Source organism: Lepidochelys olivacea, assembly GCF_965140295.1.
Source record: "Lepidochelys olivacea isolate rLepOli2 genome assembly, chromosome: 2".
Taxonomy (NCBI): Eukaryota; Metazoa; Chordata; order Testudines; family Cheloniidae; genus Lepidochelys; species Lepidochelys olivacea.
Window position 1 is genome coordinate 49,252,266 of NC_140412.1, and position 25,165 is coordinate 49,277,430.

Genomic DNA, 25,165 nt, shown 5'->3' on the forward strand with positions numbered 1-25,165 from the left:
GAGCATCGTTCTCAATCAGAGACTGATATATGGCAGTGGGTTGGGAGGGGAGAGCCACCTGACCTGAATCTGAGGCCAGGAAAAGAGATCATTTCATCACAGGAGTTTGAGCTTACTTGCCTGGGATAGAATTTTGGGTTTGATTTTTGATTCTCTTATATCCTTACTAATATATGTGAACAAAGACACTGTGTGTTGCTTCTGCCCAACCAGACGGGTTTGTCAGTATAATGAGAAAAGATAGGAATAGAGCTAAAGTATTACTGTGTATGGTGGGAGTGTAATATATGAGCATACACTGGAAGGCTGCCTGGCTCCTCTCTAGCCAAGGTCAAGCAACCACTAAGAATGTGGGGAAGGTATAAGAAACAGTACAAGCCAAAGAAATGCCCGTCTTTCACCCAAACACAACATCACTCCTTACCCGCCCATGGGATACAAAAGAGGCAGTACAAAGCCCTCAGCCTCATGACCCTCCAAAACGGAACATGACCATAAATTGTAAGGGGTGGGATCAAGGGTGTGCACTACAGCATAATTATGCCTGCTAAGAACGAGGAGTGGGGAACGGAACACTGGGAAAAGGCTCTGTGGTGTCAGAGCTTGCCTGAAACTAACCCCAATAAACATTACATTGCCTGCACTTTGGACTTCTGGTACTCTGCTTTCTGTTTGGGTGACAAGAACGATGGGAAGCAGTGAAGGGAAAAGTCCTTAACACCTGTCTCACCACATAAAAACAAGTTTGATCCTCTATGGGAATACCCATGTTAACCAATGGCCTTAGAATATTCCAGTCAATATCTGAGTTAGCAGGAACTACAGGTTCCTTAAAGAAAAACTGGACATTTGGTTCTCACAAAGGGACTTATGCTACTAAGCCAGAGCGCCCTTGGGACCAACCTTCAATGTGAAAGCAAGGTTTAAGTACAACGTTCCTTTCCCTACACCACAGGTAGGGCCCAGAGGATGGGACTCAGGTACAAAGAACACAGGATGACTGTCAAATCTTTCACTTTCTCTCAAGAGGCCTCCATCTCTTCCTGAAAAAGGTTATTCTTCTGTAGAGTACATGCTCAAGTTCTTCTTTTTAACATTCTGTCAGAAGCTAGAGGCCTGCAGACAAGCTCTGCTCTTACTACTATCTCTCCTGCATCAAAGGCCCCGTACACCTAATGCTGGGACAGGCCCACACACCTTTCCTCTACTCATTTAAGTTCATGATACTTGTCATGAGGAAGGAATCTGATGAGACCAAAGGCCTATTTTCCCTAAGGCTATACCTGCTCTTTGACCGGGCAGGTCACCACATTAATGGCTCCAGCCATTGACTGGTAACCTCTTAGTACAAATGAATTCTAGCATCAGAGTTCAAGTTCTGGGGCACAATACTGTATGTTTCCTTAGTCTTCCCTCTGGCCACATCCAAAGCTAGCATGACCACCAAGCTCATAACAACATAAGAGTGGCCATACTGGGTCAGACCAAAGGTCCATCAAGCCCAGTATCCTGTCCTCTGACAGTGGCCAATGGCAGATGCCCCAAAGGGAATGATCCGACAGGTTATCATCAAGTGATCCATGCCCTGTCACCCAATCCCAGCTTCTGGCAAACAGAGGCTAGGGACACCATTCCTGCCCATCCTGGCTAATAGCCATTGATGGACCTATCATCCATAAATCTATCTAGCTCCCTTTTGAACCCCACGGTTCACATGGGAAAATAGTGGATGACCTTGAAAAGAACGAAACTTTTCCTGAAAAATCTCAGAGACAGGACAGATGAGGTGTCCTGATATATCTTCACGAAATGGTCTGAAATAGGGTGCAATGGTGCAGAAACCTTCTGAGAGTAATTGTGATCTGTGTAGATTGCTGGAGTGACACTATTTCAAAATCTGCCAATTTAGTCAGCTTTTAAAGAAATTAGGGGGAAACAGAAATATATTAGGCATCAGAAGTTTCATCCCAGTCCAAACAACAGCCATCTCCCTGATCATCACCTTGCATCCATTCAGGTGACAATTGATTAGAGTGCCAGAAGCTTCAAGACAGTGTCTCAGAAGGTGTCAGCCCTGGTTGCACTAAGAACTTAGGCACAAGATACCAGGAATACCAGCACCAGGGCCAATGCTTTGTACATCAACAGAGCAAAACGCACTCCAACTGTGTTGAGAAGTCTGATAAGTGTCAAAGATGATACTGCATCCCTCAAGACAGTCTTGGAGATAACCTGGGGCAACTTGGCAAGGTCCCTGAATACACATTGCAGAGAGTCACACTGGTTCTGTCTCCTAATCCTGAAAGCTAAACAGAGCAAAAAAACAGAGGCTTTGATGCAGAGCAGCCAGGAGTCAAGGGCGTCACCAGAGATGCATCTTTCTATGCCTATTCCTGACTCTTCTTATGTGGTGCCTCATCAGGCAAACTGGGGCTGAGTACAGTCAACTTTAAGTGCATAGTTGAATCCTCTGTTTCAGACAGGATGTCACAGGATGCTTTGGTGATGAAAGCTAACCCAGTGAGTTCAGAGCAAAGCTGTACTAATGCAGGAAGTGTCAACCCTGAATCCCAGTGCTCAGAGGCTGAAATTGGCTCAGACTTACACTTCAAAGATTTCTCCTTTGAAGCATCCAGTGCATCCTCATACAGAGACAATGTGTAACTCTTGATGGTGTGGGGACAATATTTAAATGTTGGTGGTGGGGGCAATGTGATCATCTCACGTGTTGCCTCTGAGCTGAAGAGCAGCAGCAGAGTCTTAAGCACCAAGGCAGCAGTGAGCGAGTGCCTCAGGGAGCATCTCATGGCAGCCGGGCCCCACGGGCAGGGACCTACTCTAGGGGGTGTTGCCAGCCAGCGCCGGGCTCCTTTGGGGACCAGGCACGAGCATGTCAGGGGCGTGGCTCGGACCTGTGTCGCCCACCCTGCCTAGGGAACACCCAGCCATGCACCCCACAATTTGAAAACCTCTGTGGTAAATGGAAGGCAGAAATTTGGGGAGGTACATGACCCTGTGTCCCCACCACCACACACACACACACACCCCGCCTCTGGCCTCATACCAACCTTATGAGGGTCTCCAAGAGGGGTCCCTCAGTAAGTCTGGACATGATCCCTGTAATATTTGACTGCTTAGGTGGTATACGTAGACAGTTTAACACTCCTGCACACTATTCTTGACTCCCAATTAGAGGATACAGTGAATCTGTTCATTAATGTCTTTCCCCATCTCAGAACTGGCGTTTCTTGAAGCTGATCAGCTATAAAATTGAAGGAATGAATGACAACCTGAGAGAAAACACAGAAACCATGCAAGAAGTTTCACAGTTGAACAAAAGCAGATACTTCAAAACAGGCCCCAAAGTAAGAAAGCCGAACTACCAAAATGTTGACGAAAAACTGAGTGATTAAAAGAAAATCAAGAGCACCTAAGTACCAAACCAACACCCTAAGACAAGTGTGCCAAAGAACTCAATGCTCAAAGAAGAGGCTGAGCTGCAGAACTGAAGTTTCCCCTAAGGTCAGAAGGTGTACACTTGTACCAGTTACTATTGCCCTTAGGGAACGAAAACCTTAAGTACTTGGGAAGTAGACTGGTCTTGAGCTGGAGAGTGGAGACCCAGCAGTGAGAATCCTGCACCGGTAGTAGCTTTAGAAGTAAAGGTTCTAAAATAGAATCCATTATTCAAGTTAGTGATGCTAACCATCTTTCTAGATGAACATCTCACAATATATACAGTTGTGTAATTTTGAAGCCACTGGGGAACAGTAAAGTTAAAAATATCTGAAAAAATATTTCTTAACATTTCATAGCTTGCTAAAAGTTACCGAATAGAGGTATCGTTGGTTAAATTGTTGCATAGCTCCCTGTAGTTGGTTACGTTGAGACTGCCACTGCTCGAAGTTCCTGACCGATTCCATGGTTGGTCGCTGCCATGTTGTTGTTCTCGTGTTATGATCCACATAGTAAACTCTTCCACGATCATCAACCCTTCTTTCCCAGCTAACAAACAAAAATACTAATGTTAAGAGCTATATAATTTTCAGTAAAAAGTACAAAACTAATTTTCTGTGGTACACTAAATTCTTAGCTAACGTTTCAGTTCCAACATAGAGATGAGAGATAGGCAGAAATTTTAATTTCTGCTGTATATAACACATTGGTGTTCTGTTTCTGAGACTTTATGTAAATTTCTAGAAACAACTATTAGCCTTCCAAAGGAAACAGTCTCAACTATTCTTCTGCACAGCTAGACCAAAAAGGTCATAAAATAAGTACCCTTTAAATTTAAACATTAAATAAAAGGATAAATAATTCAACGTTATTAGCAGCAAAAGATAAGCACAGGCAATAGATGTAACACTAACATTCACATAAAAGTAGCTATGATGATCCTGATCATTATCTGGTAAAGATTTATGCTGTTTTATTTTGTTTTGGGGAAAGAGGGGTGTTGCAATATATGTGTGGTATTGCTTTTATGAACTTCTGATTTCAAAAAATACTACTTGTATAATTATACTTTTTTCATGTAATAACAAAATGTAATAAAAATACTTTTTGGTACTAACGTAAGTAAAACATTCATAGTAGTATATAAACTTTCATTACCCTGGCGGTAAAGGCTGTGGTCTTTCCCATGTCGTAGTTCGTGTGTTGTGATCAACATAATAGGTTCTACCATGAGGATCCTTTCTCTGTTCCCATCTTAAACAAAAGACATGTCTTTAAACAACACAAAAACGTTGTCTTCTGATTAAATTTTCAGACAAGCAAAAAAAAAAAAAAATGTCTGGTAGTGAACAAATGGGTTATCCAATCCTAGTCCTTACTCTAAAGGCTAAGGGTCAAATTTGCCCACTCAGAAAAGGCTTGTGTGCCACATTATGTCCTATCTTACGTTAATTCTTTTTACCCTCTACTCCTAGGTGGATTCTGCACCAAAAAGTTAAAAATTATGCAAATTGCTGCATATTTTATTTGTCAAAATAATACAATATAATCGCACCACTTACAATTGTTTTGATAATTTATTTAAACTACAATACAGAAAAAAGTCACAATAACTATTCAGCGTTTCTTAAACACATGGTAACTAATACCCTGCATTCCAGTTATAATCCTGGATTTTAATTTAAATTACATTACAGAACACCAAACAGCGCATGCGTGCACACACACACACACAAAAGTAGAATGTCATTTTAAATTGCTCAGACTTTCACACATGAAAGTCATACAGTTTTGCTAATTATTGTCCTGGACCTGGCTGGGTACTTTGGGAAGTACTTGCTTCTGATTGTCCTGACATTTTATTGATCTTGTAGGTTTTTGTAGAGTCCAGACACATGGATTGTGTGGAAGGTTGGTTTTGTATGAGAGAGTCTCCAGTTTTAAGAGCTCATTCTTGATCTTCTCCTGTTTGCTGTACCTGCTACCCAAGATCCATAAACCTGGAAATCCTGGACGCCCCATCATCTCAGGCATTGTCACTCTTACAGCAGGATTATCTGGCTATTCAGACTCTTTCCTCAGACCCTACACTACCAGAAATCCTAGCTATCTTCGAGACACCACCGACTTCCTGAGGAAACTACAATGCACTGATGATCTTGAAAACACCATCCTGGCCACCATGGATGTAGAAGCTCTTTACACCAATATTCTAAAGAATACTGGCCATACTTACAAAATGTGAGGCTGCATCCTAGAAAGCAGTGACTCTGAAAAGGATTAAGGGGTCATAGTGGACAAACATCATGATGATGTGGCAAAAAAGACTAATGTGATCCCTGGTTGTAAATACAGGGGCTTAGCACAAGTAGGAGTAGAGAGACTATTTTACTTCTGTAAATGGCATTGGTGAGACCGATACTAGAACACTGCATTCAGTACTGGTGAGCATTTTAAAAATTATATTGAAAAAAATGGAGAGGGTACTATAAAGAGCCATAAAAGTGATTTGAGGGCTGGATAAAATGCCTTACAGTGAGAGACCTAAAGAGTAAAATCTGTTTAGATTATCAAAAAAGAAACTGAGAGGCGACTTGATTACAGTATATAAGTACATTCACAGGGAGAACATACCAGGTACCAAAAGGCTCTTTAGCTGAGAAAGATGTAAGAACCACCAATGACTGGAAGCTAAAGTCAGATAAATAAGGCACAAATTTTAACAGTGAAGGTTGATTAACCATTGCAACTAACTAACAATCCAAGCGTTGGATTCGTCAACTCTTGAAGTCTTCAGATCAACACTAGATACTTTTTTGGAAGGCATGCTTTAGTCAACACACAAATTATTAGACTCAATACAGGGCTAACTGGGTGGAATTTAAGGGCCTGTAGTATAAAGGGATCAGATTAGATAATCTCATGGTCTCTTCTGGCCTTAAAATCTATTTATGGAATTCTCACCTCCAACCAGCAGTAGCTAGCATTTAGGCCACTTCAAAACCAATACTAATGCCTTTGTAGATCAGTGGCTGCAGTTATCCTCTTTCTCCCCACCCCACACACACAGAGTGTTTTGGGGCCAGTGGATATGACCAGTGCATTGATCCCCTGGACACATCCCTACCGTTCCACCAGCTCACACAACCCTTCTTTCTCCTACCGCTAGTGTGCAAAGCTTCAGTGGAGTTCGATCCCCCTAAACAGGGTCATCCCCAAAACTGTGGCAGTAGTCATACTGCTAGAGAAAGAGCATGAGAATGACTCTGTAGCCTTGTGGTTAGGGTTCTCACCTAAGGTGTGGGAAATGCAAGTTCAAGTCCGTGCTCCAATGACTATTTATTTATAAAATGTGGAACAACTCCAACAGGACAGACTGAAAAAGACCACAACAGAGCATCCCATCCCATCACTCAGCCCAGTAGCTAGGTTTCAGAGTAGCAGCCATGTTAGTCTGTATCCACAAAAAGAACAGGAGTACTTGTGGCACCTTAGAGACTAACAAATTTATTAGAGCATAAGCTTTCATGGGCTACAGCTCACTTCATCGGATGCCTCTAAGGTCCCAGTAGCTAGGACACTATCCTGTAATGTGAGAGACTCACGTTCAAATCCTCTCTCTAGCATTCCATGAGAGTACTCTAACTACTGGGCTAAAGGTTATAAAAGGGAGATCCCCCTCATACCCACTGGCATTTCATGAATCTAGCCCATTGATATTCTGAAAATTGAAACTCAAACTTAAACTAACTCATTTCTCCACATTAAAAAAAGAGTCTAGAGGACCAAGCTGTGGCCATGTTTTTTTAGCCACAGCATTAGAAGTTTTATGTTAACATATATTAAGAAGCGTGGCAGAGGTTCAATTCAGGAGTACAGGAAGGATGTCTTTGAGCACCCAAACCCCTGGGATTTGATGTGCCACCTGTTTCATGTAAAAGTGAAAAAGCGTTAGCTGGAGATGGGGCTTTCAATGGAAGCACCCCCGTCCCAGTGGAAGCATTGTGCAAAGAGGAACAAGTAGTCCCTCTGTAGCTTACTAAAGCACCAAACACAGGAAGCAGGGGATAAGGTAGCAATGAAACTGGCTAAGCGCAAGGGACAGAGTGCCCTTGTAAGTACAAGTCTAAGTTCCACTGAAGCAGTGATCAATAGATCAGGCAACAGTAAATAAACATTGCCACTGAAGTAATGTTTTCCACTCAAGGAGACAACATATTTCCAAAAAAGTTAAAAAGTCCAGTCAACCTATGTTTTAGTATACCCTTAAAATGTGCTTCAGTTTCTGTTAACTTCAGTAAGCACCTCTCAATTCTAGTTTGCAAAGTCATGTGACAGCTAATAGGACAGCTTCAGTGTTAATGCTGTAGTTGCAAGCACCATGACTACCTTGGAATTTTATAATTTCTATCCTTTTTACACACACATGCACCCCCTTTACAATTTCATTTGTATTCAGAACATTTTTGGGACACAACTCCAGATACCCCTGTTAGTGTCAAAGTATTTTCAATACATTTTTACTGCATTCTTCTCCCCCACACAAACACTATTTTTGATCCCTACATATGTAACAAGCTTCAAAAGTAGATGAGCAAGGAACTATGCCCCAAGTATGGAATAAGTTTAAATATCTCAAATGAAGATTCTTTTTGCCCAGAATGTCTTGAGGCTCTTCTATAAGGTCATATCACTGTCTCAGCAAACAAGCAGCCTGTTATTAGTTTCTGGCACCAAAAGCTTCCACCCAGTTAGGACTGCAATACTGCAAAACTATTTTAGATCAAATAACTATGTCTCAGCCAACTGGACTGTATTTGGCAATCCAGAGCCATAATAAAATCTCTGTGTCTATATATAAATGTGTTCAGGCCAGACAGGATTAGAACATATTATTAATTAAAACCAAGCCCACATACCCTGGTGGCAAAGGTTCTGTACTGGTACTACCAGGCTGCTGTCTCACAGGTTCCCCAGATGCACTTGAAGATTCCCTTGGTTTTGCTGCTTCTGCAGTGGTGCTGCTTCTGGTATTAGAGGATGCAGGGTCTGTGGTAGTTACAGCTTCAAGTCCAGCAGACACAATGGGGACTGTAGAAGATGTGCTGTTTTCAGAATAACTAACTGTTTCCGTTGTTGATAGAGGTTCTGTAATTGTGTTAGTGCAATCTGTAGACATGGGGGTTTCTACAGAACCCATAAAAGCCTCAGAGGCAGAATTATCAGCTTCCGGTGCAGTTGACGATGACTCACCATTAACTGGGAAGCACAAAGTAAGAACATTTTATACAACAGATAGCTTTTTGATACAATTTATTTTTTAAATGATAAACATGAAGTAAATTTCATCCACTGAAAGAAGATATACTTTTTAAGATTACACCTTCTAGATTCTAATGAGCTATGTTCCATGTTGCCGAAGACTTACAAGTAAAATGGCACAAGAGGCAGCTTCTTCAATTAAGGCTGTGCTTCCCCTACCTCTATTACAGACCTTTAGCCAATCTCCAATCCATTGTGAACATAAGATAATTTACTTAAACTCTAGTTTATATATGTAAATAAACGAAGGGTGGGTACTTGCAACCAGAGTTCAAGATGACTCTGTATATTCACAATATGGGTAACGCGCCAACGAGTGAAGCGTAATGGTGGAACATTCTCCAACCAGTACCTGTTGGAGTGAGTGCATGTGTATCCTCTACTCCTTCCCTCAGTGTCTTTAAATGTTCTGATGGCAAGGCTATATAAGGAGGCATTGTGCACCCTACCACCTCAGTTTCTTCCAACTGCTGACCAGGAGAAAGCAAAATAGGAACGAGGAAGAAGGGAGGGTGAGCAGGAAGTGTGAATGTGCAGAGTCATCTGAAAGAAATAACGGTTACCTGCCTTTTGTAACTGTTGTTCTTCGAGATGTGTTGCTCATGTCCATTCCAAGTAAGATGTGTGGGCACGCCGGACTTGGAATGGATATGAGCAAGCACTCGAAGAACAACTCTGGTTAGAAGTAACCTTCATTTCTTCTTTGAGTGACTCTACATATTCCCACTTAGGAACAGTTTCGTAAGGAGTGCTGAAAAACTCAGGAGGAGGGAACAGACTTGAGCAGGGGGTTGGACTAGATGACCTCCTGAGGTCTCTTCCAACCCTAATCTTCTATGATTATTAAAAACAATTGAAGCGCTACTCCACCAAATCTAGCATCCACTCTTGAAGCCAAATCCAAAGCATAATGTTTAGTAAACATAAAGTGACTTCCAAGTAGCAGCCTTACAGATTTCCCCAACAGGAACATGTTTAAGACAAGCAAAAGATCCTGCCACGGCCCTTGTTGAATGAGATGTCACAACTTTAGGCACAGTGACTACTGCTAACTTGTGGCATTCAAGGAAACACTGTTTTACCCAACTGGAAATCTGTATTTTAGCATATAAATTATAACCCATATGATTCTTAGTAGAATAAACAAATAACCAGAAGACCTCCTAAAATCTTTAGTTCTATTTAAACAACATGCTAATACCCTTCTAGCATCTGAAGTACATATAGCAGATTGCCCTTTATTAAAACATGGCTTTTGGAAAAAGCAGTGGCAAATTAATTGTATGTTGTGAAACTCTGATAATATTATTGGTAAAAACGTGGGATCAGGTCTAAGACCACCATGTCTTTTTGAAAAATAGTAAATGGAGGGTTTGTCATCAAGGTGTGTAACTTGCTCACCCTTCTCCCCAATGTGATAACAACAATAAACTAATAATAGATAAATAAAGAACACTCACCAAGGAATCAAAGGACAGCATTGTAAGCCTAGCCTCCACAATTCCCTCGCTTTCAATTATGGACTGGTTCCTAACCCTTAGTTTAAAAGATGCATATTTCCATATTTTTATCTGGCCAAATCATCAGAAGCACCTCCATATAGTGGCAGCACGAAGATATTATCAGTACAAGGTCTTGCAATTTGGCCTTTCTACAGAGCCAAGTGTTTTTACAAAGTGCCGTCCTGCAGTAGTGAGACAACTTAGAAGACAGGGTATTTTTGTTTATACATACTTAGACACTGACTGCTGAAGCCTTATTCACAAGAAGTTCTGCTAGATTGTACAGATTTAGGATTGCTTCTGAATATCACATTCAACAAAAAGTGTCCTCTCTTCAGTTCAGGAGCAGGAAACAACAGCCCCCCAGTACAGTCCAGCTTTTACCTCAAAGGGACTTGTCATTTCAGAAAATGTTTGGATCACTGTTTTAAATTCTCAGACACAACATATTTCCTCAGCACTGGTATGAGCATCCTTCTGGCCACTTAACTATATGTCTTTTCTAAATCTACAAAAACTCAGAAACTATCCTGTTAATACTCTAGCCACAAGGGCCACATGAGGACTAGTAGATTGACCCGAGGGCCGCATCACTGACCCCCACCCCCGCTGCCCCGGCCCCACCCCCACTCCCCCCCTTCCATGAGGCCCTACCCCGCCCCACCTCTTCCCACCCCTTCCCTGCCCTCATTCCAACCCCTTCCCCAAAATCCCCAACTCATCTCCGCCTCCTCCCTGCCCCCAAGGGGTACAGGAGGGGTGCAGGGTGCTCAGGGCAGGGGTTTGGGGTGCAGGAGTGTGGGATGCAGCAGGGGGCTCAGGAGGGGTGCGGTGGGGTTCAGCAGGGGGCTCAGGGCAGGGGGTTGAGGTGCAGGAGGGGTGCAGCAGGGGGCTCAAGGCAGGGGGGTCTGGGTGCCGGGTGCAGCGGGTCGAGGTGCAGGAGGGGTGTGGGGTGCAGCAGGGGGTCCAGGTGAAGGAGGGGTGCGGCGGGGGCTCAGGGCAGGGGGTCCAGGTGAAGGAGCGGTGCGGCGGAGGCTCAGGGCAGGGGGTCCAGGTGAAGGAGGACCAGTCGAGTTGTAGGAGCAGGATTTTATAATTCTACTATAAGAATTGATGTAAACTTTGATTTCATTCTGCCAGCCACCCTTTTTGAATAACAGAAAGGAATGACTGTCTGAGCCTGGGATCCTGTTTCCCATATGTATTACAATTAGGACCTGTTATAAAGTTTAGTTAGTAAAAGACCGGATTTTGTATTGTGTCTATGATAAATAGATTAGAGAAATGTTGAGGGCCTAAAGCCCCGATGTGAATTGTTTTAGTTATAAGATTTAGCAAGACTTAATTTACAATGTATTCTGTATACCTTTGAAGGTTTCTGTGAGAGACTGTTTGTGTGAATGAGGAATGCATGCATCAGGAAAAGATAAGGTGTGAAAGCCATCACAAATGTTCAGATGGTCAAGAAAAAGTGAGAGACTTGGAAACACCAGGAGACAATCAGAAAATATCCTTTGTATCCAAGGCTAAACATGTTAGCAGCATTGATGACCTCAGAGGAGAAGCAGGCACGCCTGAAGGCGGGACAACAAATAGGATATAACGATGGAAAGCCCAACAATAACCATCAAATGATAACAGCAGAAAACCCCAAGATTAACACTACTTAAGGACTAATGATTACAGGATGACACTGCAAAATGCATGGACTCAAATGGGAATTTACAACTATAAAGCTGGGGTGTTTTGCCATGGAACTCTGGGTTCAGCACTGCAAAGCCTCACAGCATCGGATCGTGACCGACAGAGCCTAGCTCCTCACTCGTGCTCAATCTAACTGGCCATTAGATTAACTTCAGCTACAACAGGATTGGTAACTATAAAGACCACCTGCAGGACTTGTGTGTATGTTGTGTGACTGAAAAGCATATGCTAACTGCTGTATTTTCAATAAATATGGCCTATTTGCCTTCTCTCTTATAAAAGATCCCGTGTGCTTTGTATAGCATAACAGAGTGGGGCAAGTGATGGAGTGGGCCTGGATGATAAGTGGGTGGGCCGTGGCTACGCCCCTGGTGCAGCATTTATCAAGAGAGCATCACAGTGTTTGAAGAGTAAAATTTTAATCGCCGTTTTTCAACGCAACATCCTAATTATGGCAGCAATTTAACAACTGAGGAAAGGGCAAGAAACGCTGAGAAATTCACCATAAACTTAAAAGCTCAGCAAAATATTTATGTACGACAATCTACAGTTCCGGAAGCCACTACAAAAGCAAGTTATGTTCTAGCATTTAAAATCGCTAAACAAAATAAGCCTTTTGCTGAAGGGGAGTTTTTGAAAGAATGCATGGTTGATGTTGCTGGCATGCTGTGCCCGGAATACCAAAACAAAATTGAGAACATTCGTTTGTCATGAAGAACAGTTACTCATCGAGTAGAAGTGATTCATGAACATTTAGCTTCTGCGTTGAACAAGAAAGCACAGGGCTTTATGTTGTTTTCAGTAGCTCTCGATGACAGCATTAACATTAAGGTCACAGCACAGTTATTGATTTTTGTCAGAGGAATTGAGGACAAATTTGAAACCACAGAGGAATTTTTATCAATGGAATCAATCAAATGCACAACTAAGGGATTGGATTTATACGACACAGTGTCTGGCTGCCTTGAACAGCTGAAGCTCCCCTGGAGTAAACTGGCAAACGTAACCAAAGATGGATCTCCAAATTTAACTGGGAAAAATGTAGGACTTTTAAAAAGAATTCAGGACAAAGTAAAAAGACGATGTTGATAAAGAGGTGATTTTTCTGCATTGTATCATACATCAGGAGGCCCTCTGCAAAAATGTCCTGGACATCGATCCTGTTGTTCGCACTGTAGTGAAAATAGTGAACTACATAAGAGAGAGGGGACTTAATCATTGGCCATTCATTTCTCTTCTTGAAGACACTGTTGCTGAACACCAGGACTTAATCATACAAATATCTGCTGACTCAGCTTAGGAAAGGTATTGCAATGAGTGTGGGAGTTCAGAGATGAAATCTGCACTTTTCTGGAGATGCAGGAGAAAGAAAATGATTTCCCTGAATTAAAGAATTCAAACTGTGCGTGTGACCTCGCTTTTGGTGCGGATATGTTGGCACATTTAAATGAACTTAATGTGAAGCTGCAAGGAAAGAATGTGTTTGTACACTAATTGTATTCTAGTGTGACAACTTTCCAAGTCAAGTTAGTCTTGTTTTCAAAGTGTTTGCTCATTTTCCAACACTGAAATACCTGAAAGTGTCACCAGAGCAGAGAGAAAAGTACAGCAAAATTTTGAGTGACTTGCAGGGAGAATTTTCTCACCAATTCTTTAACTGAGAAGATAGAGAAGACACTGGAGCTGGTGTCATGCCCACTGTCATTTGACTACGAGAAAGCCCCACAAGAATTACAACTGATCAATTACACTGATCTCCAGTGCAATTCCACCTTGAAGTAAAAGTACAATTCAGAAAAACTGGACAAGTTTTATGCCTCCTTGAGTGAAACAAAGTCCCAAATATCTGTAAGGTAGCACAGAAAATCCTGGTTTTGTTCAGCTCCACCTATGTGTGTGAACAAACTTTTTCCCTACTGAATTACAACAAATCTCAATACAGATCCCAGTTAACTGACCAGCATCTCAGCTCGGTATTGTGGATTTCCACAATGAGAATGACATCAGACTTTGATGCCATTGTAAAGAAGGGCGAGCAGCTGTATTGTTCACATTAATCAAAGAAGGAGTGGAAAGGAGGTAAGTTTGGTTTAAATATTGTAGTACATTGTTATGATGGTATATTTATACCATAAAATAGTAAGTAAGGTTTTATGTTTATTTCCACTAAACTGTATCTTTATGAAATAAAATTTTATTTTAATAAGTCTTCTTCAGAGTTAAATTGTTTAACAACAACATTGCTTAATTGGTGTGGATATGTTGGCACATGTTGCTACTTTGAAGCTAAAATAGTTTGAATATATTTTGGTTATTGCCACGGTCAAATGGAGAAACACTGATGATTCAACAAAGCTAATTACAGATCATAAAGAAGTCAGCAATAAACATGAAAACTACCAGACTTTTATGTAGTGCAGTACACTGAAAAGTTTTAGCTAACATACAATTTGTGTTCAAACAGGAGCAAAATTGTGTGGTAAAATCAGCAAACAGCTCGGTAATGTACTTTTCTAACAGCGTATTGTTCAACAGAATTATTTTAATTGTGCTGATTCTGAAACAAACTTGTGTTGTTCCTGTTTGAACATGAATTGTTAATTTTGTGAGCATTCATGGCCTGCCATACAATTTCCACCCAGATGTTGCCCTCAGGCCAAAAAGTTTGCCCACCCCTGCTATAGGATGAGGAAGCACAAACTGTCCAAAAGACTGAGGACAGTCAAATTTAAGTAGCATAAATCTGGACAATTCAGGTCTTTCGACTCCTCCTCTAACCTTGTCTAACTGTGGATCCAACCCTGGATCGGCTATGGATCTCACCAGAGGATGTTGAGACAAGAAAGGTAAGAAGGATCTGCCTGGAAGTCCTGTTGGAGTCTTAGGAAGAGGGGGTAAAGATGGATCTGGAAAAAGACTCACAATATCTTCTATTCTACTCCTCTTTCTAGGTGAAGGGGATTTAAAACTCTGAACAGATGAAATCTTTCTCTTCCTCTCCCCCAATGATCTCTCACTCAGGTCTGATGATCAGATGCTGAACAGTGAACATCTGCCATGACAGTAATGGTCTTCAGATTAAACATCAGCATTGGAATAGGAATGGGCAATAGTGGCAGTTTTATAGGCTTAGGCATCACTGGATCCAGAGAGAGGTTCAATTCCATAACCCTTGAACATGGAGTCTAATGCAGAGCTGACTAAGGTCTGCAGACGCCATATCCTAATCAGACAGATACATTAAATCGGATGCACAGGATCTGGCATTTCTAAACAGTGGCCATCTTCTCCCTCGCTTTTTTCCTTTGGAACCTAGGCAGTGAGAACTGATGGCTTAATCACAGAGTCCTTAGCGGCCAACTGAAAAGATGGCATCTTCGACACCCTAGCAGCAGGAGCTGATGAAAGCAGGAACAGGAGCTGAAACCAAAAAATACACAGATCCCCAGGATCCTTTAGGCACCTTAGCCTTACAAGTCAAGGCACTCAGAGCTGAAACAGGCCCCTAGTCTTTGGATCTGATGATCTTCTGAAGCCAGACGGTTTAGCAGCAAGAACTTTCTTAAGCAGGAGCACCTGCAGTCTATTCTGTATCTCCTTGCGTACTGGGTGAGAAACTCCAACAAACAGAACACCGAGAAGGAGAGACTGACCTTCACCAAGGCACTTAAGGTGCCTAATGTGGGGTCATCTGATACCAGGAAGATGGCTGGCAGAAGCGCATCCCTTAATGCTGGTTTTTACTTTTTCTTCAGTTCCACCATCACTCAGAACTGAACTTAAAATTAAACTAACTATAACTACAAACTCTCAAACTAAACTAACTCTACATGCTACAACAACAATTATCTAAGGCACTAGTACAGGAGAAAAAAATCCTAACCTGAACGACCAGGGCAGTTCACTTTGACCTGGTGCAGGTTGTGGAAGAACTGAGGCAGTAGGGGATGCAGCGCGCCTTTATATAGCCTTTCGCTCAGCATGTTTGAAGACGCTGAGGAGAGGAGTAGGATGAGATACATATGCGCTCTAACAGGCATTGCTTGGAGAAGGTTCTGTTAAGACTGCACTGGTTGTTTTTTTGCTCACAAGTGGGAATATGAAGAGCCACTTGAAGTAGTAGTAACTTTTCAGTTTACTGGCAGGTTGTAATAGACGTGGGATAGTAAGATGTGCTCTGTAAGCTAGCAGAGGGTGGGCATCTTGCTTCCAGTCCGCAAAGGAACATACGCATGATTTGCTCTTGAAACTTCCAAGTGGCATTGGTTTTAAAAGAGAATCTTTAACACTGTGAGATTGTAAGAGAATTTTAAAGGAAGAATAAAAGAAGGCTGAGTATGAAAGATACAATTGATAACAGCGTTTAATGTACACTTGGATAATCTTCCGGGCTCATTCCGCTTGCTTTGTGGCCAAAAAATATTTAAAATTTTTTTTAAATTACTAACTCGGCAATTAAACAAAAATCCACTCTTCGAAGGATTTAATAATGAAAACACAAGCCTTTAAAAATATATTAAGTTAAATGTGTATTTACCTGACAAACACAAGCTACATAGAACAAGAATCATATTTTTTACAGTTGCTGTTAGACGTATACATATTTTTGCCTGTGTAGAAACTACATGGAAATGTCCTATCAGGTAAACAAGCAGAAGCTAATATAATGGTTACAGACACCACTTTTTCTTTTATCAATTAGTTAGCCCAGCAGAGCACATTAAATGCAAAATATATAAGCAAAAATTTACTACTGCAATAAGATCTTCCTGACCTCCCCTTACTGAATCTGCATTTCTGGTAACAGAACCTCCTGTCTCCTTTCCTTACTAAAGGAAAGCATTGCCAAAAGGAAAAAGGTAATGTGGTCTGGTAGAAGCGAATAGCACCAACAGTTCTTGTAAAACTTTTAAGTAGAAAAACTATTTCAAAACTGCCCTTGCCGCAAGTGAGAAAACAGGAAAGGAAACTTGAGAAAACCTAATTATGGTAGACCTAAAAATTACTTGTGAATCCTTCCAGTTCAAATAAGAAGTTCATTAAATATTTGGCTGAGGATAAGACTACAAAAATAATTGCTGATTTCTTATAGTGGTTTCGAAGTAAAATATTAAGAGCTGCACCGACACACAACTTAAATTAAATTAACCTTGCCTTCCTCCACCCAAAATCATAATGAAATCTGACTACATCCACCTTACAATTTTGGGTTTATATAGTTTAATGTTATAAAATAAAAATAGTAATTTATATCCTTGAGACTAATGTAATTTTTTGTTCTGTTCAGTTACACATAAATGTGACATCGTATTCTGCTACAGTATGTCGTATTTCAATAAGTCATTTTTAACCAGAAAATTTAAAAAATCTTATCAAGCTCATGTACAAGGCAATGCTGGTGTAGCTAAGCCAAAGGATCTCAATAGAAATTATAGATATTGACTTCATAAATCAATACAGACGTTTTCTTTGGCATATTTTTTATTCATGTTGGTAGATCTGTTACAGAGACAAAGTTACTATTCACAAGAGAAATCCAGTGATCTAGTAATTATGCATCACATACATAATAAAATGCAACATCAAAATATTGTATCATTTCTGGATTATTGCCATGTTAGAGCAATCTATCACATCAACGGGAATTTTGATTTAAGATCTTCAATTTATAAGCTCTCTAGAACAGGAAGTATATTTTTGTGTGTTTGTACAGTGACTAGCGCAAAAGGATAGTCTATGAAGACCTGATTCAGAAAATTCTAAGTTTAATGGACACTATTAGGTTAAAATTCATATATAATTTTAAAATATTCCTTCATCTCTGCTACTAAAACCTTAGATTATTCAAAAAAAGAATTTGTTTTACTTTTCACCATTTGTGCTGTCTGTTAATTTTCTGCACTATGTGTAAGCTTAGACAATAAAAACAGACAAGACAATTTTACTTTTGCTTATAGTCACTTTCTAGTCAATTTCACACTATGGTTCACTACCATAATTCTGCAACATCTGGATCACAAACACTGCATGGGAATGGTATGCTTTTGAATTCAAATCTATTGTGTGTAGGGTTTTAAAAATTTCATTAACATGTTTCTACTTAGGTTAAATTTTATGCAAGTTTATTTACAGGAAATTTGAGGTTCAGATACTACAAATGCTTATGCCTATAACCTTACTCACATGCATATGTGTAGGATTGGGTTTTAAATTGGGGTCTAAAATGAGGTGACAGCACCTCTTTAAGAAACCAGCATTCACTTTAATGTTTTACATCTGTTTGTCCTTAAATTATCAGTCAGAATCTGCCCTCTACTTCTTATATCTAACTTATGCCAGTCTATCTTCCCAAGAAGGCTAGAAATACAGGCCAGGAAAGTGGGAAGTTATTACATTACGAAACAAAGAACTTAGCAGGAGTGCATATGCACAAGGGAACACAGCTAATGTGTAGAGGGACTAATTAAGCTGGCTCATATGTAAAGCCTGGGTAGAGAAATGAGGGGCTGAGGTTGCTTTTGGAACACCTTTTTGCTTGTTCACTGTGCCACAATTTATAGCATGCAGGGAGTCAAAGGCGTTTCAGAATAACTACACTCCCCTACTTGGACAGGAGTGAGAAGGGGGCTTCAACCCTCTCAATGCACCTGGCAGCATACCTACAACTGCAGTACTGGGGTTTGTATCCTGCAAAGGTATAGACGAGGCACAGCATACTTTCTCCCTGGCGCAACAGGAAAACTGGGAAGGGGACTGTGATCGGGGAAGTCAATCTCCCTTTCAGGCTTCTCCAAAGGCAGCACAATGAGCTGCCCCTAACACAGGGCTTGTAATAATGCCACAATTGACCCACAAGGAATCAGGAAAGGAACTGATGTCAGATGAGATATAATTATTTATATACCCTAATATCAAACATTTGGATCTGCAAAGACACAAGAGTATAGCTGCAATGATCACAAATATCCTAATGGTTATGAGCTCACAGCTGCTGTGATGCATGCTGCACAAGAGAATTAGATCTGCAGAATTCAGATAGCATATTTATCTTTCACATCATCAGACAATTTCACCAATTTCCTTCACACTTGCCAATTTTTTTTAAAATTACCTTTTTCTTAAAAGTAGCCCAACTAATTAACTAAAGAGGAATTTCAACCCCCACAAAAATAGTTGAATGGGATGAGAAAAGGGAGCTCTAAGTAGTAAAATAATTGGGGCAGATGTTCAGCTGGTGTCAGCTATCATAGCTCCACAATAGAGCTATGAAAGTTTACATCAGCCGAGAATCTGCCTCAATGAGAATTTTGGCAGCATCTCTATGGAATTATTATCCAACACTGTCTAAGAGTGACAAAATGTTACCTTTTATATTGTAATAACACTTGTAATTAATTTTATACCACAAGCAGTAAGGACCTCCATTTTATGTCTAACTCAGGAAAAGTCACATCCAGCAAAACTGCATCTTCTACCACTATGCTAGAATATGACTCACTACAGACGTGAGAGATTTCTACCAACTCCACTTCCTGTATCAACTAAGCACTCTTTAGAGGTTCCTTATCTCATTTAGCAACAACAGCACAAGAAAGCAAATGAAATTTTATAGTATCTATGACATTTGGACCTCAGCTTAAAGGTACAGAGTCAACTTGGATTTTCTTTATTTTTTTAAGATCTGTTTTCTAATAGAGGACCCTTTACGTAGTATACCCCTTAAATACTAAGTCCTGAATGGTTTTGTTTTTTTTAATAACTTTAAAAAACCGAGGGTTTTTCTGTTCCCCTGTGATGTTTATAAAGGTCTTTTGGGAAAGCCCGAGAATAACACCGCTGCTTTCTGTCTGTTCACCTTCACTTGTTCCTGTTACTCAGACACACTTTCATGGGACTTGAGGAAGGGCATGCACCATTGACAAAATGGAAACACTGATTATATGTAAAATTCATTCAAATGCACGAAGTAAATAAAATGAAAAAAAAATCTCTAATATCTTTCCACTATATTACTCTTAGGGGTTACTTGCAACAATAGTCAGTACAACAACATTTCCAGATGGAAATCAGATTTAAAAATTAATGTCCCTTTAGAAATAATTAGCACTTTTAAGTGATCCTGGGCTGAGAATTCTAAAATATATTTCATCCCAGAGCAGATTCGTTACCTGATTTGCATATCACTGGAAAATAGGTTATATAAATGGCAACAGAAATGCTGAACTACAGTGACACAAGCAGGTCCTGCTACTAGAGAAATGTAAAGTCCTCAAACATTGTTTCTATCTTTGCAGATTTTTGTTGGAAAGCACTTCTTGTAGGGAAACGTACTTCCAATTCTTTGCAGTCAGGAAATCCACTTACTATCTCCCACCTCCACTAGAAAAGCATTTTTGAAATGAGCCAGTAAAGGAAGTCAGACTCTTTCCTCTAGACTATCTATGTTATGATTCAATGGTCTGGTTCAGGCATAGAGGCCTTACTTGATGACAAGATGTCTCTTAAGAAAAATAAAACAGGTAAAATATTGTTCTCCAAATTGATGTGTTCTGGAATGACTCAAGGAAGTGGAGAAATTCTAAGATTTATATTCATCATGCAGAAGTGAAAATATTACAGGTTTTATCTCAGATGTATATAGTAAAAGGCAGATAAACAATCAGAAGTTGGACTACATGATTTTAATTAACTAGAAAGTCCTTATCGAACAGCATTTTATAACATGCTCATTCTTACCACTGTTGTTGGCAGGCTGGGTTGAAAGTGGTTTTGGTACTGGTGTATTTTTGGGACTGGCTGCAACATGAGAAGGAGATGAAGTGCTGTCTCCATTAACAGCATGTATACAGAATGCATTCTGTATTACAGAGTTTGAAGGAGCTTGATTGTCTATTCCATTAGACATGTCACAGGTAGATCTTGGCAAAATAAAGAGGATTTTGATTAATACAAACAGTATGTTAAATAGAACTATAGAAAACAAAGGCCTACACTGAAACATGCTTAAAGATCTAAATCAAAAGACAACAAAGTAAACTCAGTGGCAAGGTTTCAATATTATTCCATTGGTGAGTGAAGATAACTGTTCATATAAGTAAAACTAAACCAATTATGGGGACATGGGGGCTTATTTTTGTAATTTTAATTCAGATACTTATCAACTGGATTTTTAAGTTCCATTTATTTGTCCCCCAATATGGCATTATAACTGAGTTGGGCAGGCTAGTTTGGCTACTAGAGTTCCCAAAAAATGGCCGCAGCTGCTTCTCTGGAGAGAACCTCATCTTGTCAGATGAGCTTCTTTCCTCCTCTAGGCATGCTGAACAGCTGCTTTTGTCAGTCACATCTCTAGAAATTACTTCAGAGTAGTTACCGTCTAACAAATGAGGTAGCAAAGATTTCTCTTAGTAAGAGGCAAATAAATACTTAAGGACCCCTACAGGAAAACACCATATGTTGAGATGCTGTTCCACTCTTCCTGACCCCTAAATATTGTTTTAGCCTTTTCTGCTCAAGTGACAAATGGCAGTCACAGAGGTCACCTTCATGCATGCTGCGCTGAAGCAGAAATCAAGCAGATGAGGGAGCCCTAGAGACAGAAAAATGCTGGACAAGGTGGTTAATCATCCTGCCTACTAGGGTTAGGCAGGAAGACCCAAAGTGCCTGTGCTGTCACAGACCAAGTCACAGAAAAGTAGGCTTAGCAGAGAATAGTTAAAACACACATTTCTTTGTTATAAAACAGCAAACATCAATTCACTTAAGTTACTGATAAACCAAACAACAACAGAGACTGCTTTTGTTTTTGGTTATTTTTTATTCTAACCTAGAAATCTTATTTGATTTTGCTGGCATCAACAGAATACAGCTAAACCAAGGTCAAAAGAATTGGTTTGTTTTTAAATCAGTGAAGCTAAGCTGTATTTATTTTTCAGTGAAGAGCTTTGTAATCAGAATGTTATTTTTAAAATTATGTTAGAATTTTTTTTTCCAGTGTTATTAGCAATTTTCCTTTTTAATGTAAGCTAAGTTAATACATCAACAGGGTATGGCCAGGTACAAAAGCAGCATCAGGGACAAAATGAATTGTCTGAAGAGAAGGGAATACTGCTGCCGCAAAGATCAAACATCCAGAGAGATCAGGATGGAGGACTGTGAAGGTATAGCTGACCCATCTTCAAAAAATCTGGGGCAATATTTTGTGGAAAGGAAGGAGGAGGAAGAAAATTATAGTCCCCAAGATGTTAGAGAAAACTGGGGAATAATATTTTGAGTGTTCACCCCAATAATATTTAGTGGCCAAGGGGATCCAGAAGCAAACCTCCACATATAAAGAGGACAGTACCTGGGATGGGCAGGGAAGAACGACTTGTGTCCATCCCCCAGATCTGTAGCAGCTGAGAGGGAGCAAAACCATACACATGGAAGGAAAGTAGCAGGGTAAGGAAAGCACTGCAAGGTTGCTGGGTGGTCCAGTAACAATAAAGCTAGTTTTAGTAATGAACTCCTTGCTTCTCTTCTACTGCTGTTTGAGGACCAGGTGTGCCCTGTTTCTATTATTCTCCTGGCAACCCTTTGTTCTCCTACATAATAAATAGAGAGATGAAGCTTGTGGGTCTCTGTACATTAAACTCAAGGCTCTCTTCCCCATTTCAGGTTTAGGTGGGCAAGTTCTTTGATTTGAAGGCTTGATTCAATAACCATTGAAATCAGTGGGAGTCCTTCCATTGATTTCAATGTGCACGAGATCAGGCTTTGAAAGAGAGCTAATGGAGGTGTGGGGGGCAGAGAAGAGAAGACAGGATGGGGGACACAGGCCCTTTTCTTCCCTCCTCTCTTGCAATAGCATTTTAAAGGAGGAAGGTAGTAGAGAGACACTATGCCTGGCTCTTACAGAGCAGCAGTAGGTAGCAAGGAGCTCAGCACTCAATACCACATTCACAGTTCCTAGTCCACTGAGCTCCACTGCAGTACTTCACAGATTTCAAGGCCAGGTGGACTCTATGTTTGGTCTGATGGACTTATACGTTTATCCAGAAGACAAAACTAAACCATCAAGAGGTTGACCACTTACCTGGAGAACAAGGCACAAGCTACCCGACTACCAGCAGAAGAAAAGAGATGTAAGCTGAACACCTACATTCCCCTAACCTAAGTAATCCACATGAACGCAATGGAACACCTGCATGAATAAACTTACTCGTGCAAATTTACAGCACTGGGCCCTTGGTGCTGCAATCCTTCCTTACTCAAGCAACACAGTAAGCAGAGTCCATGGGAATGTAGGCCTGAAGTAGTTAAGGCCTGAAAGTCAAAACTGATCACCTGTGCAAAATTCAATTATCTAATTGTAAATGAAACAATGGCCATTACACTTCAAATACTGCAAAAAGTAAAAAATAATAATTCCAACCTCGATGTAGTTCTTGCCAAAATCTCTCTGTTTTCGTGTACAGCATCACCATTTTGCTGGACTTCTACTAAATAACAAGAAATACATTAAATAGATTTTTCCTTCTTTTAAAATGTTAACAAAAACATGTGGGTTTTATTTTACTAATTGAACTTACTGGCTGCTGGTGAACTGCAGTTTGTAAGAGATTCTTGTTCAACAACCAGACCATCGAGCACAACTGTCAGTTCACCTGTTTGCACCATGCCACTCTTGTTTTCTAAGGAGAGTTTCAATTGTTCTTTCAGCCCCTCCACTACAAGGGGAAAAAGAATAAATTCAGCATTAAATAGTTTCTCCCACAAAAACATACTAAAAATATTTTGTACAAAATTATATTACATATAAAAATGCTACATAGTTGATATATATATACACATAGTTTTCTCTCCTACTTAAAGAAAGAAGTTCTATAAAGATTTATTCCAATATATATGACGGATACATCTATTTTCTTCTAAGTCTTCAGGTTTTGCTAATTTGTATTTTTAGAACTAGCTTGTTGAATAAAGTAATTGATTAACATTTTATTTAAATAAGCCGTATTTCTATTATTTTGCTGCTTTCTATTCCCTCAGAGCAGGGAACCCTAAAATCTCACGGGTTACAACATCATCATGTTTGATTATGTACACTGTTTAGTATATAGAGTCCATAAATAGGAGTCCAGCTTTACATACAACTTTTGCTAATATGAGCCATGCTGTAAATTGCTAGGACGGGGATAGGTCAGCAAAAGACATCTGGAATATGGCAAACGTTTATGGAACTCTGCTGTTGCAACCTCAGGACAGATTGATGACAGATAAATGGTGAAATCCTGGCCTCACTGAGTCAATGGCAAAACTCCCATTCACTTCAACAGAGCCAGGATTTTACTCCAAGAATCTCCATGTGTCAGTGCAACTTCAGAGTAGGTAGTGGACAGCTAAACATTTGCATGGTTTGACAGAAAATCAGGGATTCTAATTAAGGGTGTGTGAGGTTTTGAACAACTATGTAGTTCAGAGGTGGGCAAACTACGACCCGCAGGACCATTCTGCCTGGCCCCTGAGCTCCTGGCCCGGGAGGCTAGCTCCCCTTCCCTGCAGGCAGCACTCTGGGCAGTGGGGCTGTGCACTCATGCAGGGCAGCGTAGTAGCATGTCTGGCTCCGGCGCAGCGGCCAGACATGCTGCTCTGAGCAGCATGGTAAAGGGGCCGGGGCATTGGATAAGGGGCAAAGGGTCCCGGAGGGCAGTCAGGGGACAGTTGGATGGGGCAGAGGTTGTGGGGGGGGGCTGTCAGGGGACGGGGAGGGGGGGCGTTAGGCAGGGGGTAGGGTCCTGGGGGGCGGTTAGGGGCGGGGGTCCCAGGAGAGGGTGGTTGGATGGGTCGGGGGTTTTGAAGGGGGCAGGCAGGGGGTGGGAAGTGGGAGGGGGTGGATAGGAGGCAGGGGCCAGGCTGTTTGGGAAGGCACAGCCTTCCCTATCCGGCCCTCCATACAGTTTCACACCCTATGTGGCCCTCAGGCCAAAAAGTTTGCCCACCCCGATGTACTTTGTTGGAGAAGAAACATAAGGCCAGATCCTCAGCTGGTTATCAATCAGCAGAGCACCCACTCAAGTCAATGGATTTATATCAATTTACACTGAGGTTACAGATTCCTAACACCTACTGCAAAAGAAATGGTTAGATTAGGTAGTTTCTAGAACATATACTATTGGCTCCATACAGGTTTAGTGCTTCAG

At 40.8% G+C, this 25,165-nt stretch overlaps 1 protein-coding gene across 4 annotated transcripts in view; it reads right to left on the reverse strand.

The window, feature by feature from the left end:
• WWP1 (WW domain containing E3 ubiquitin protein ligase 1) overlaps nucleotides 1–25,165 on the reverse strand; it is a 177,767-nt gene that overhangs the window by 65,163 nt on the left and 87,439 nt on the right. For all 4 annotated transcript variants that reach the window (XM_084621234.1, XM_084621235.1, XM_084621233.1 and 1 more), the window contains 6 exons: nucleotides 23,555–23,692; nucleotides 23,398–23,464; nucleotides 20,721–20,902; nucleotides 8,376–8,715; nucleotides 4,615–4,710; nucleotides 3,831–4,005 (listed from right to left, as the gene is read on the reverse strand). In XM_084621234.1, the coding sequence (XP_084477360.1) occupies nucleotides 3,831–4,005; nucleotides 4,615–4,710; nucleotides 8,376–8,715; nucleotides 20,721–20,902; nucleotides 23,398–23,464; nucleotides 23,555–23,692 (998 nt within the window). The remainder of the gene's footprint in view (nucleotides 1–3,830; nucleotides 4,006–4,614; nucleotides 4,711–8,375; nucleotides 8,716–20,720; nucleotides 20,903–23,397; nucleotides 23,465–23,554; nucleotides 23,693–25,165) is intronic.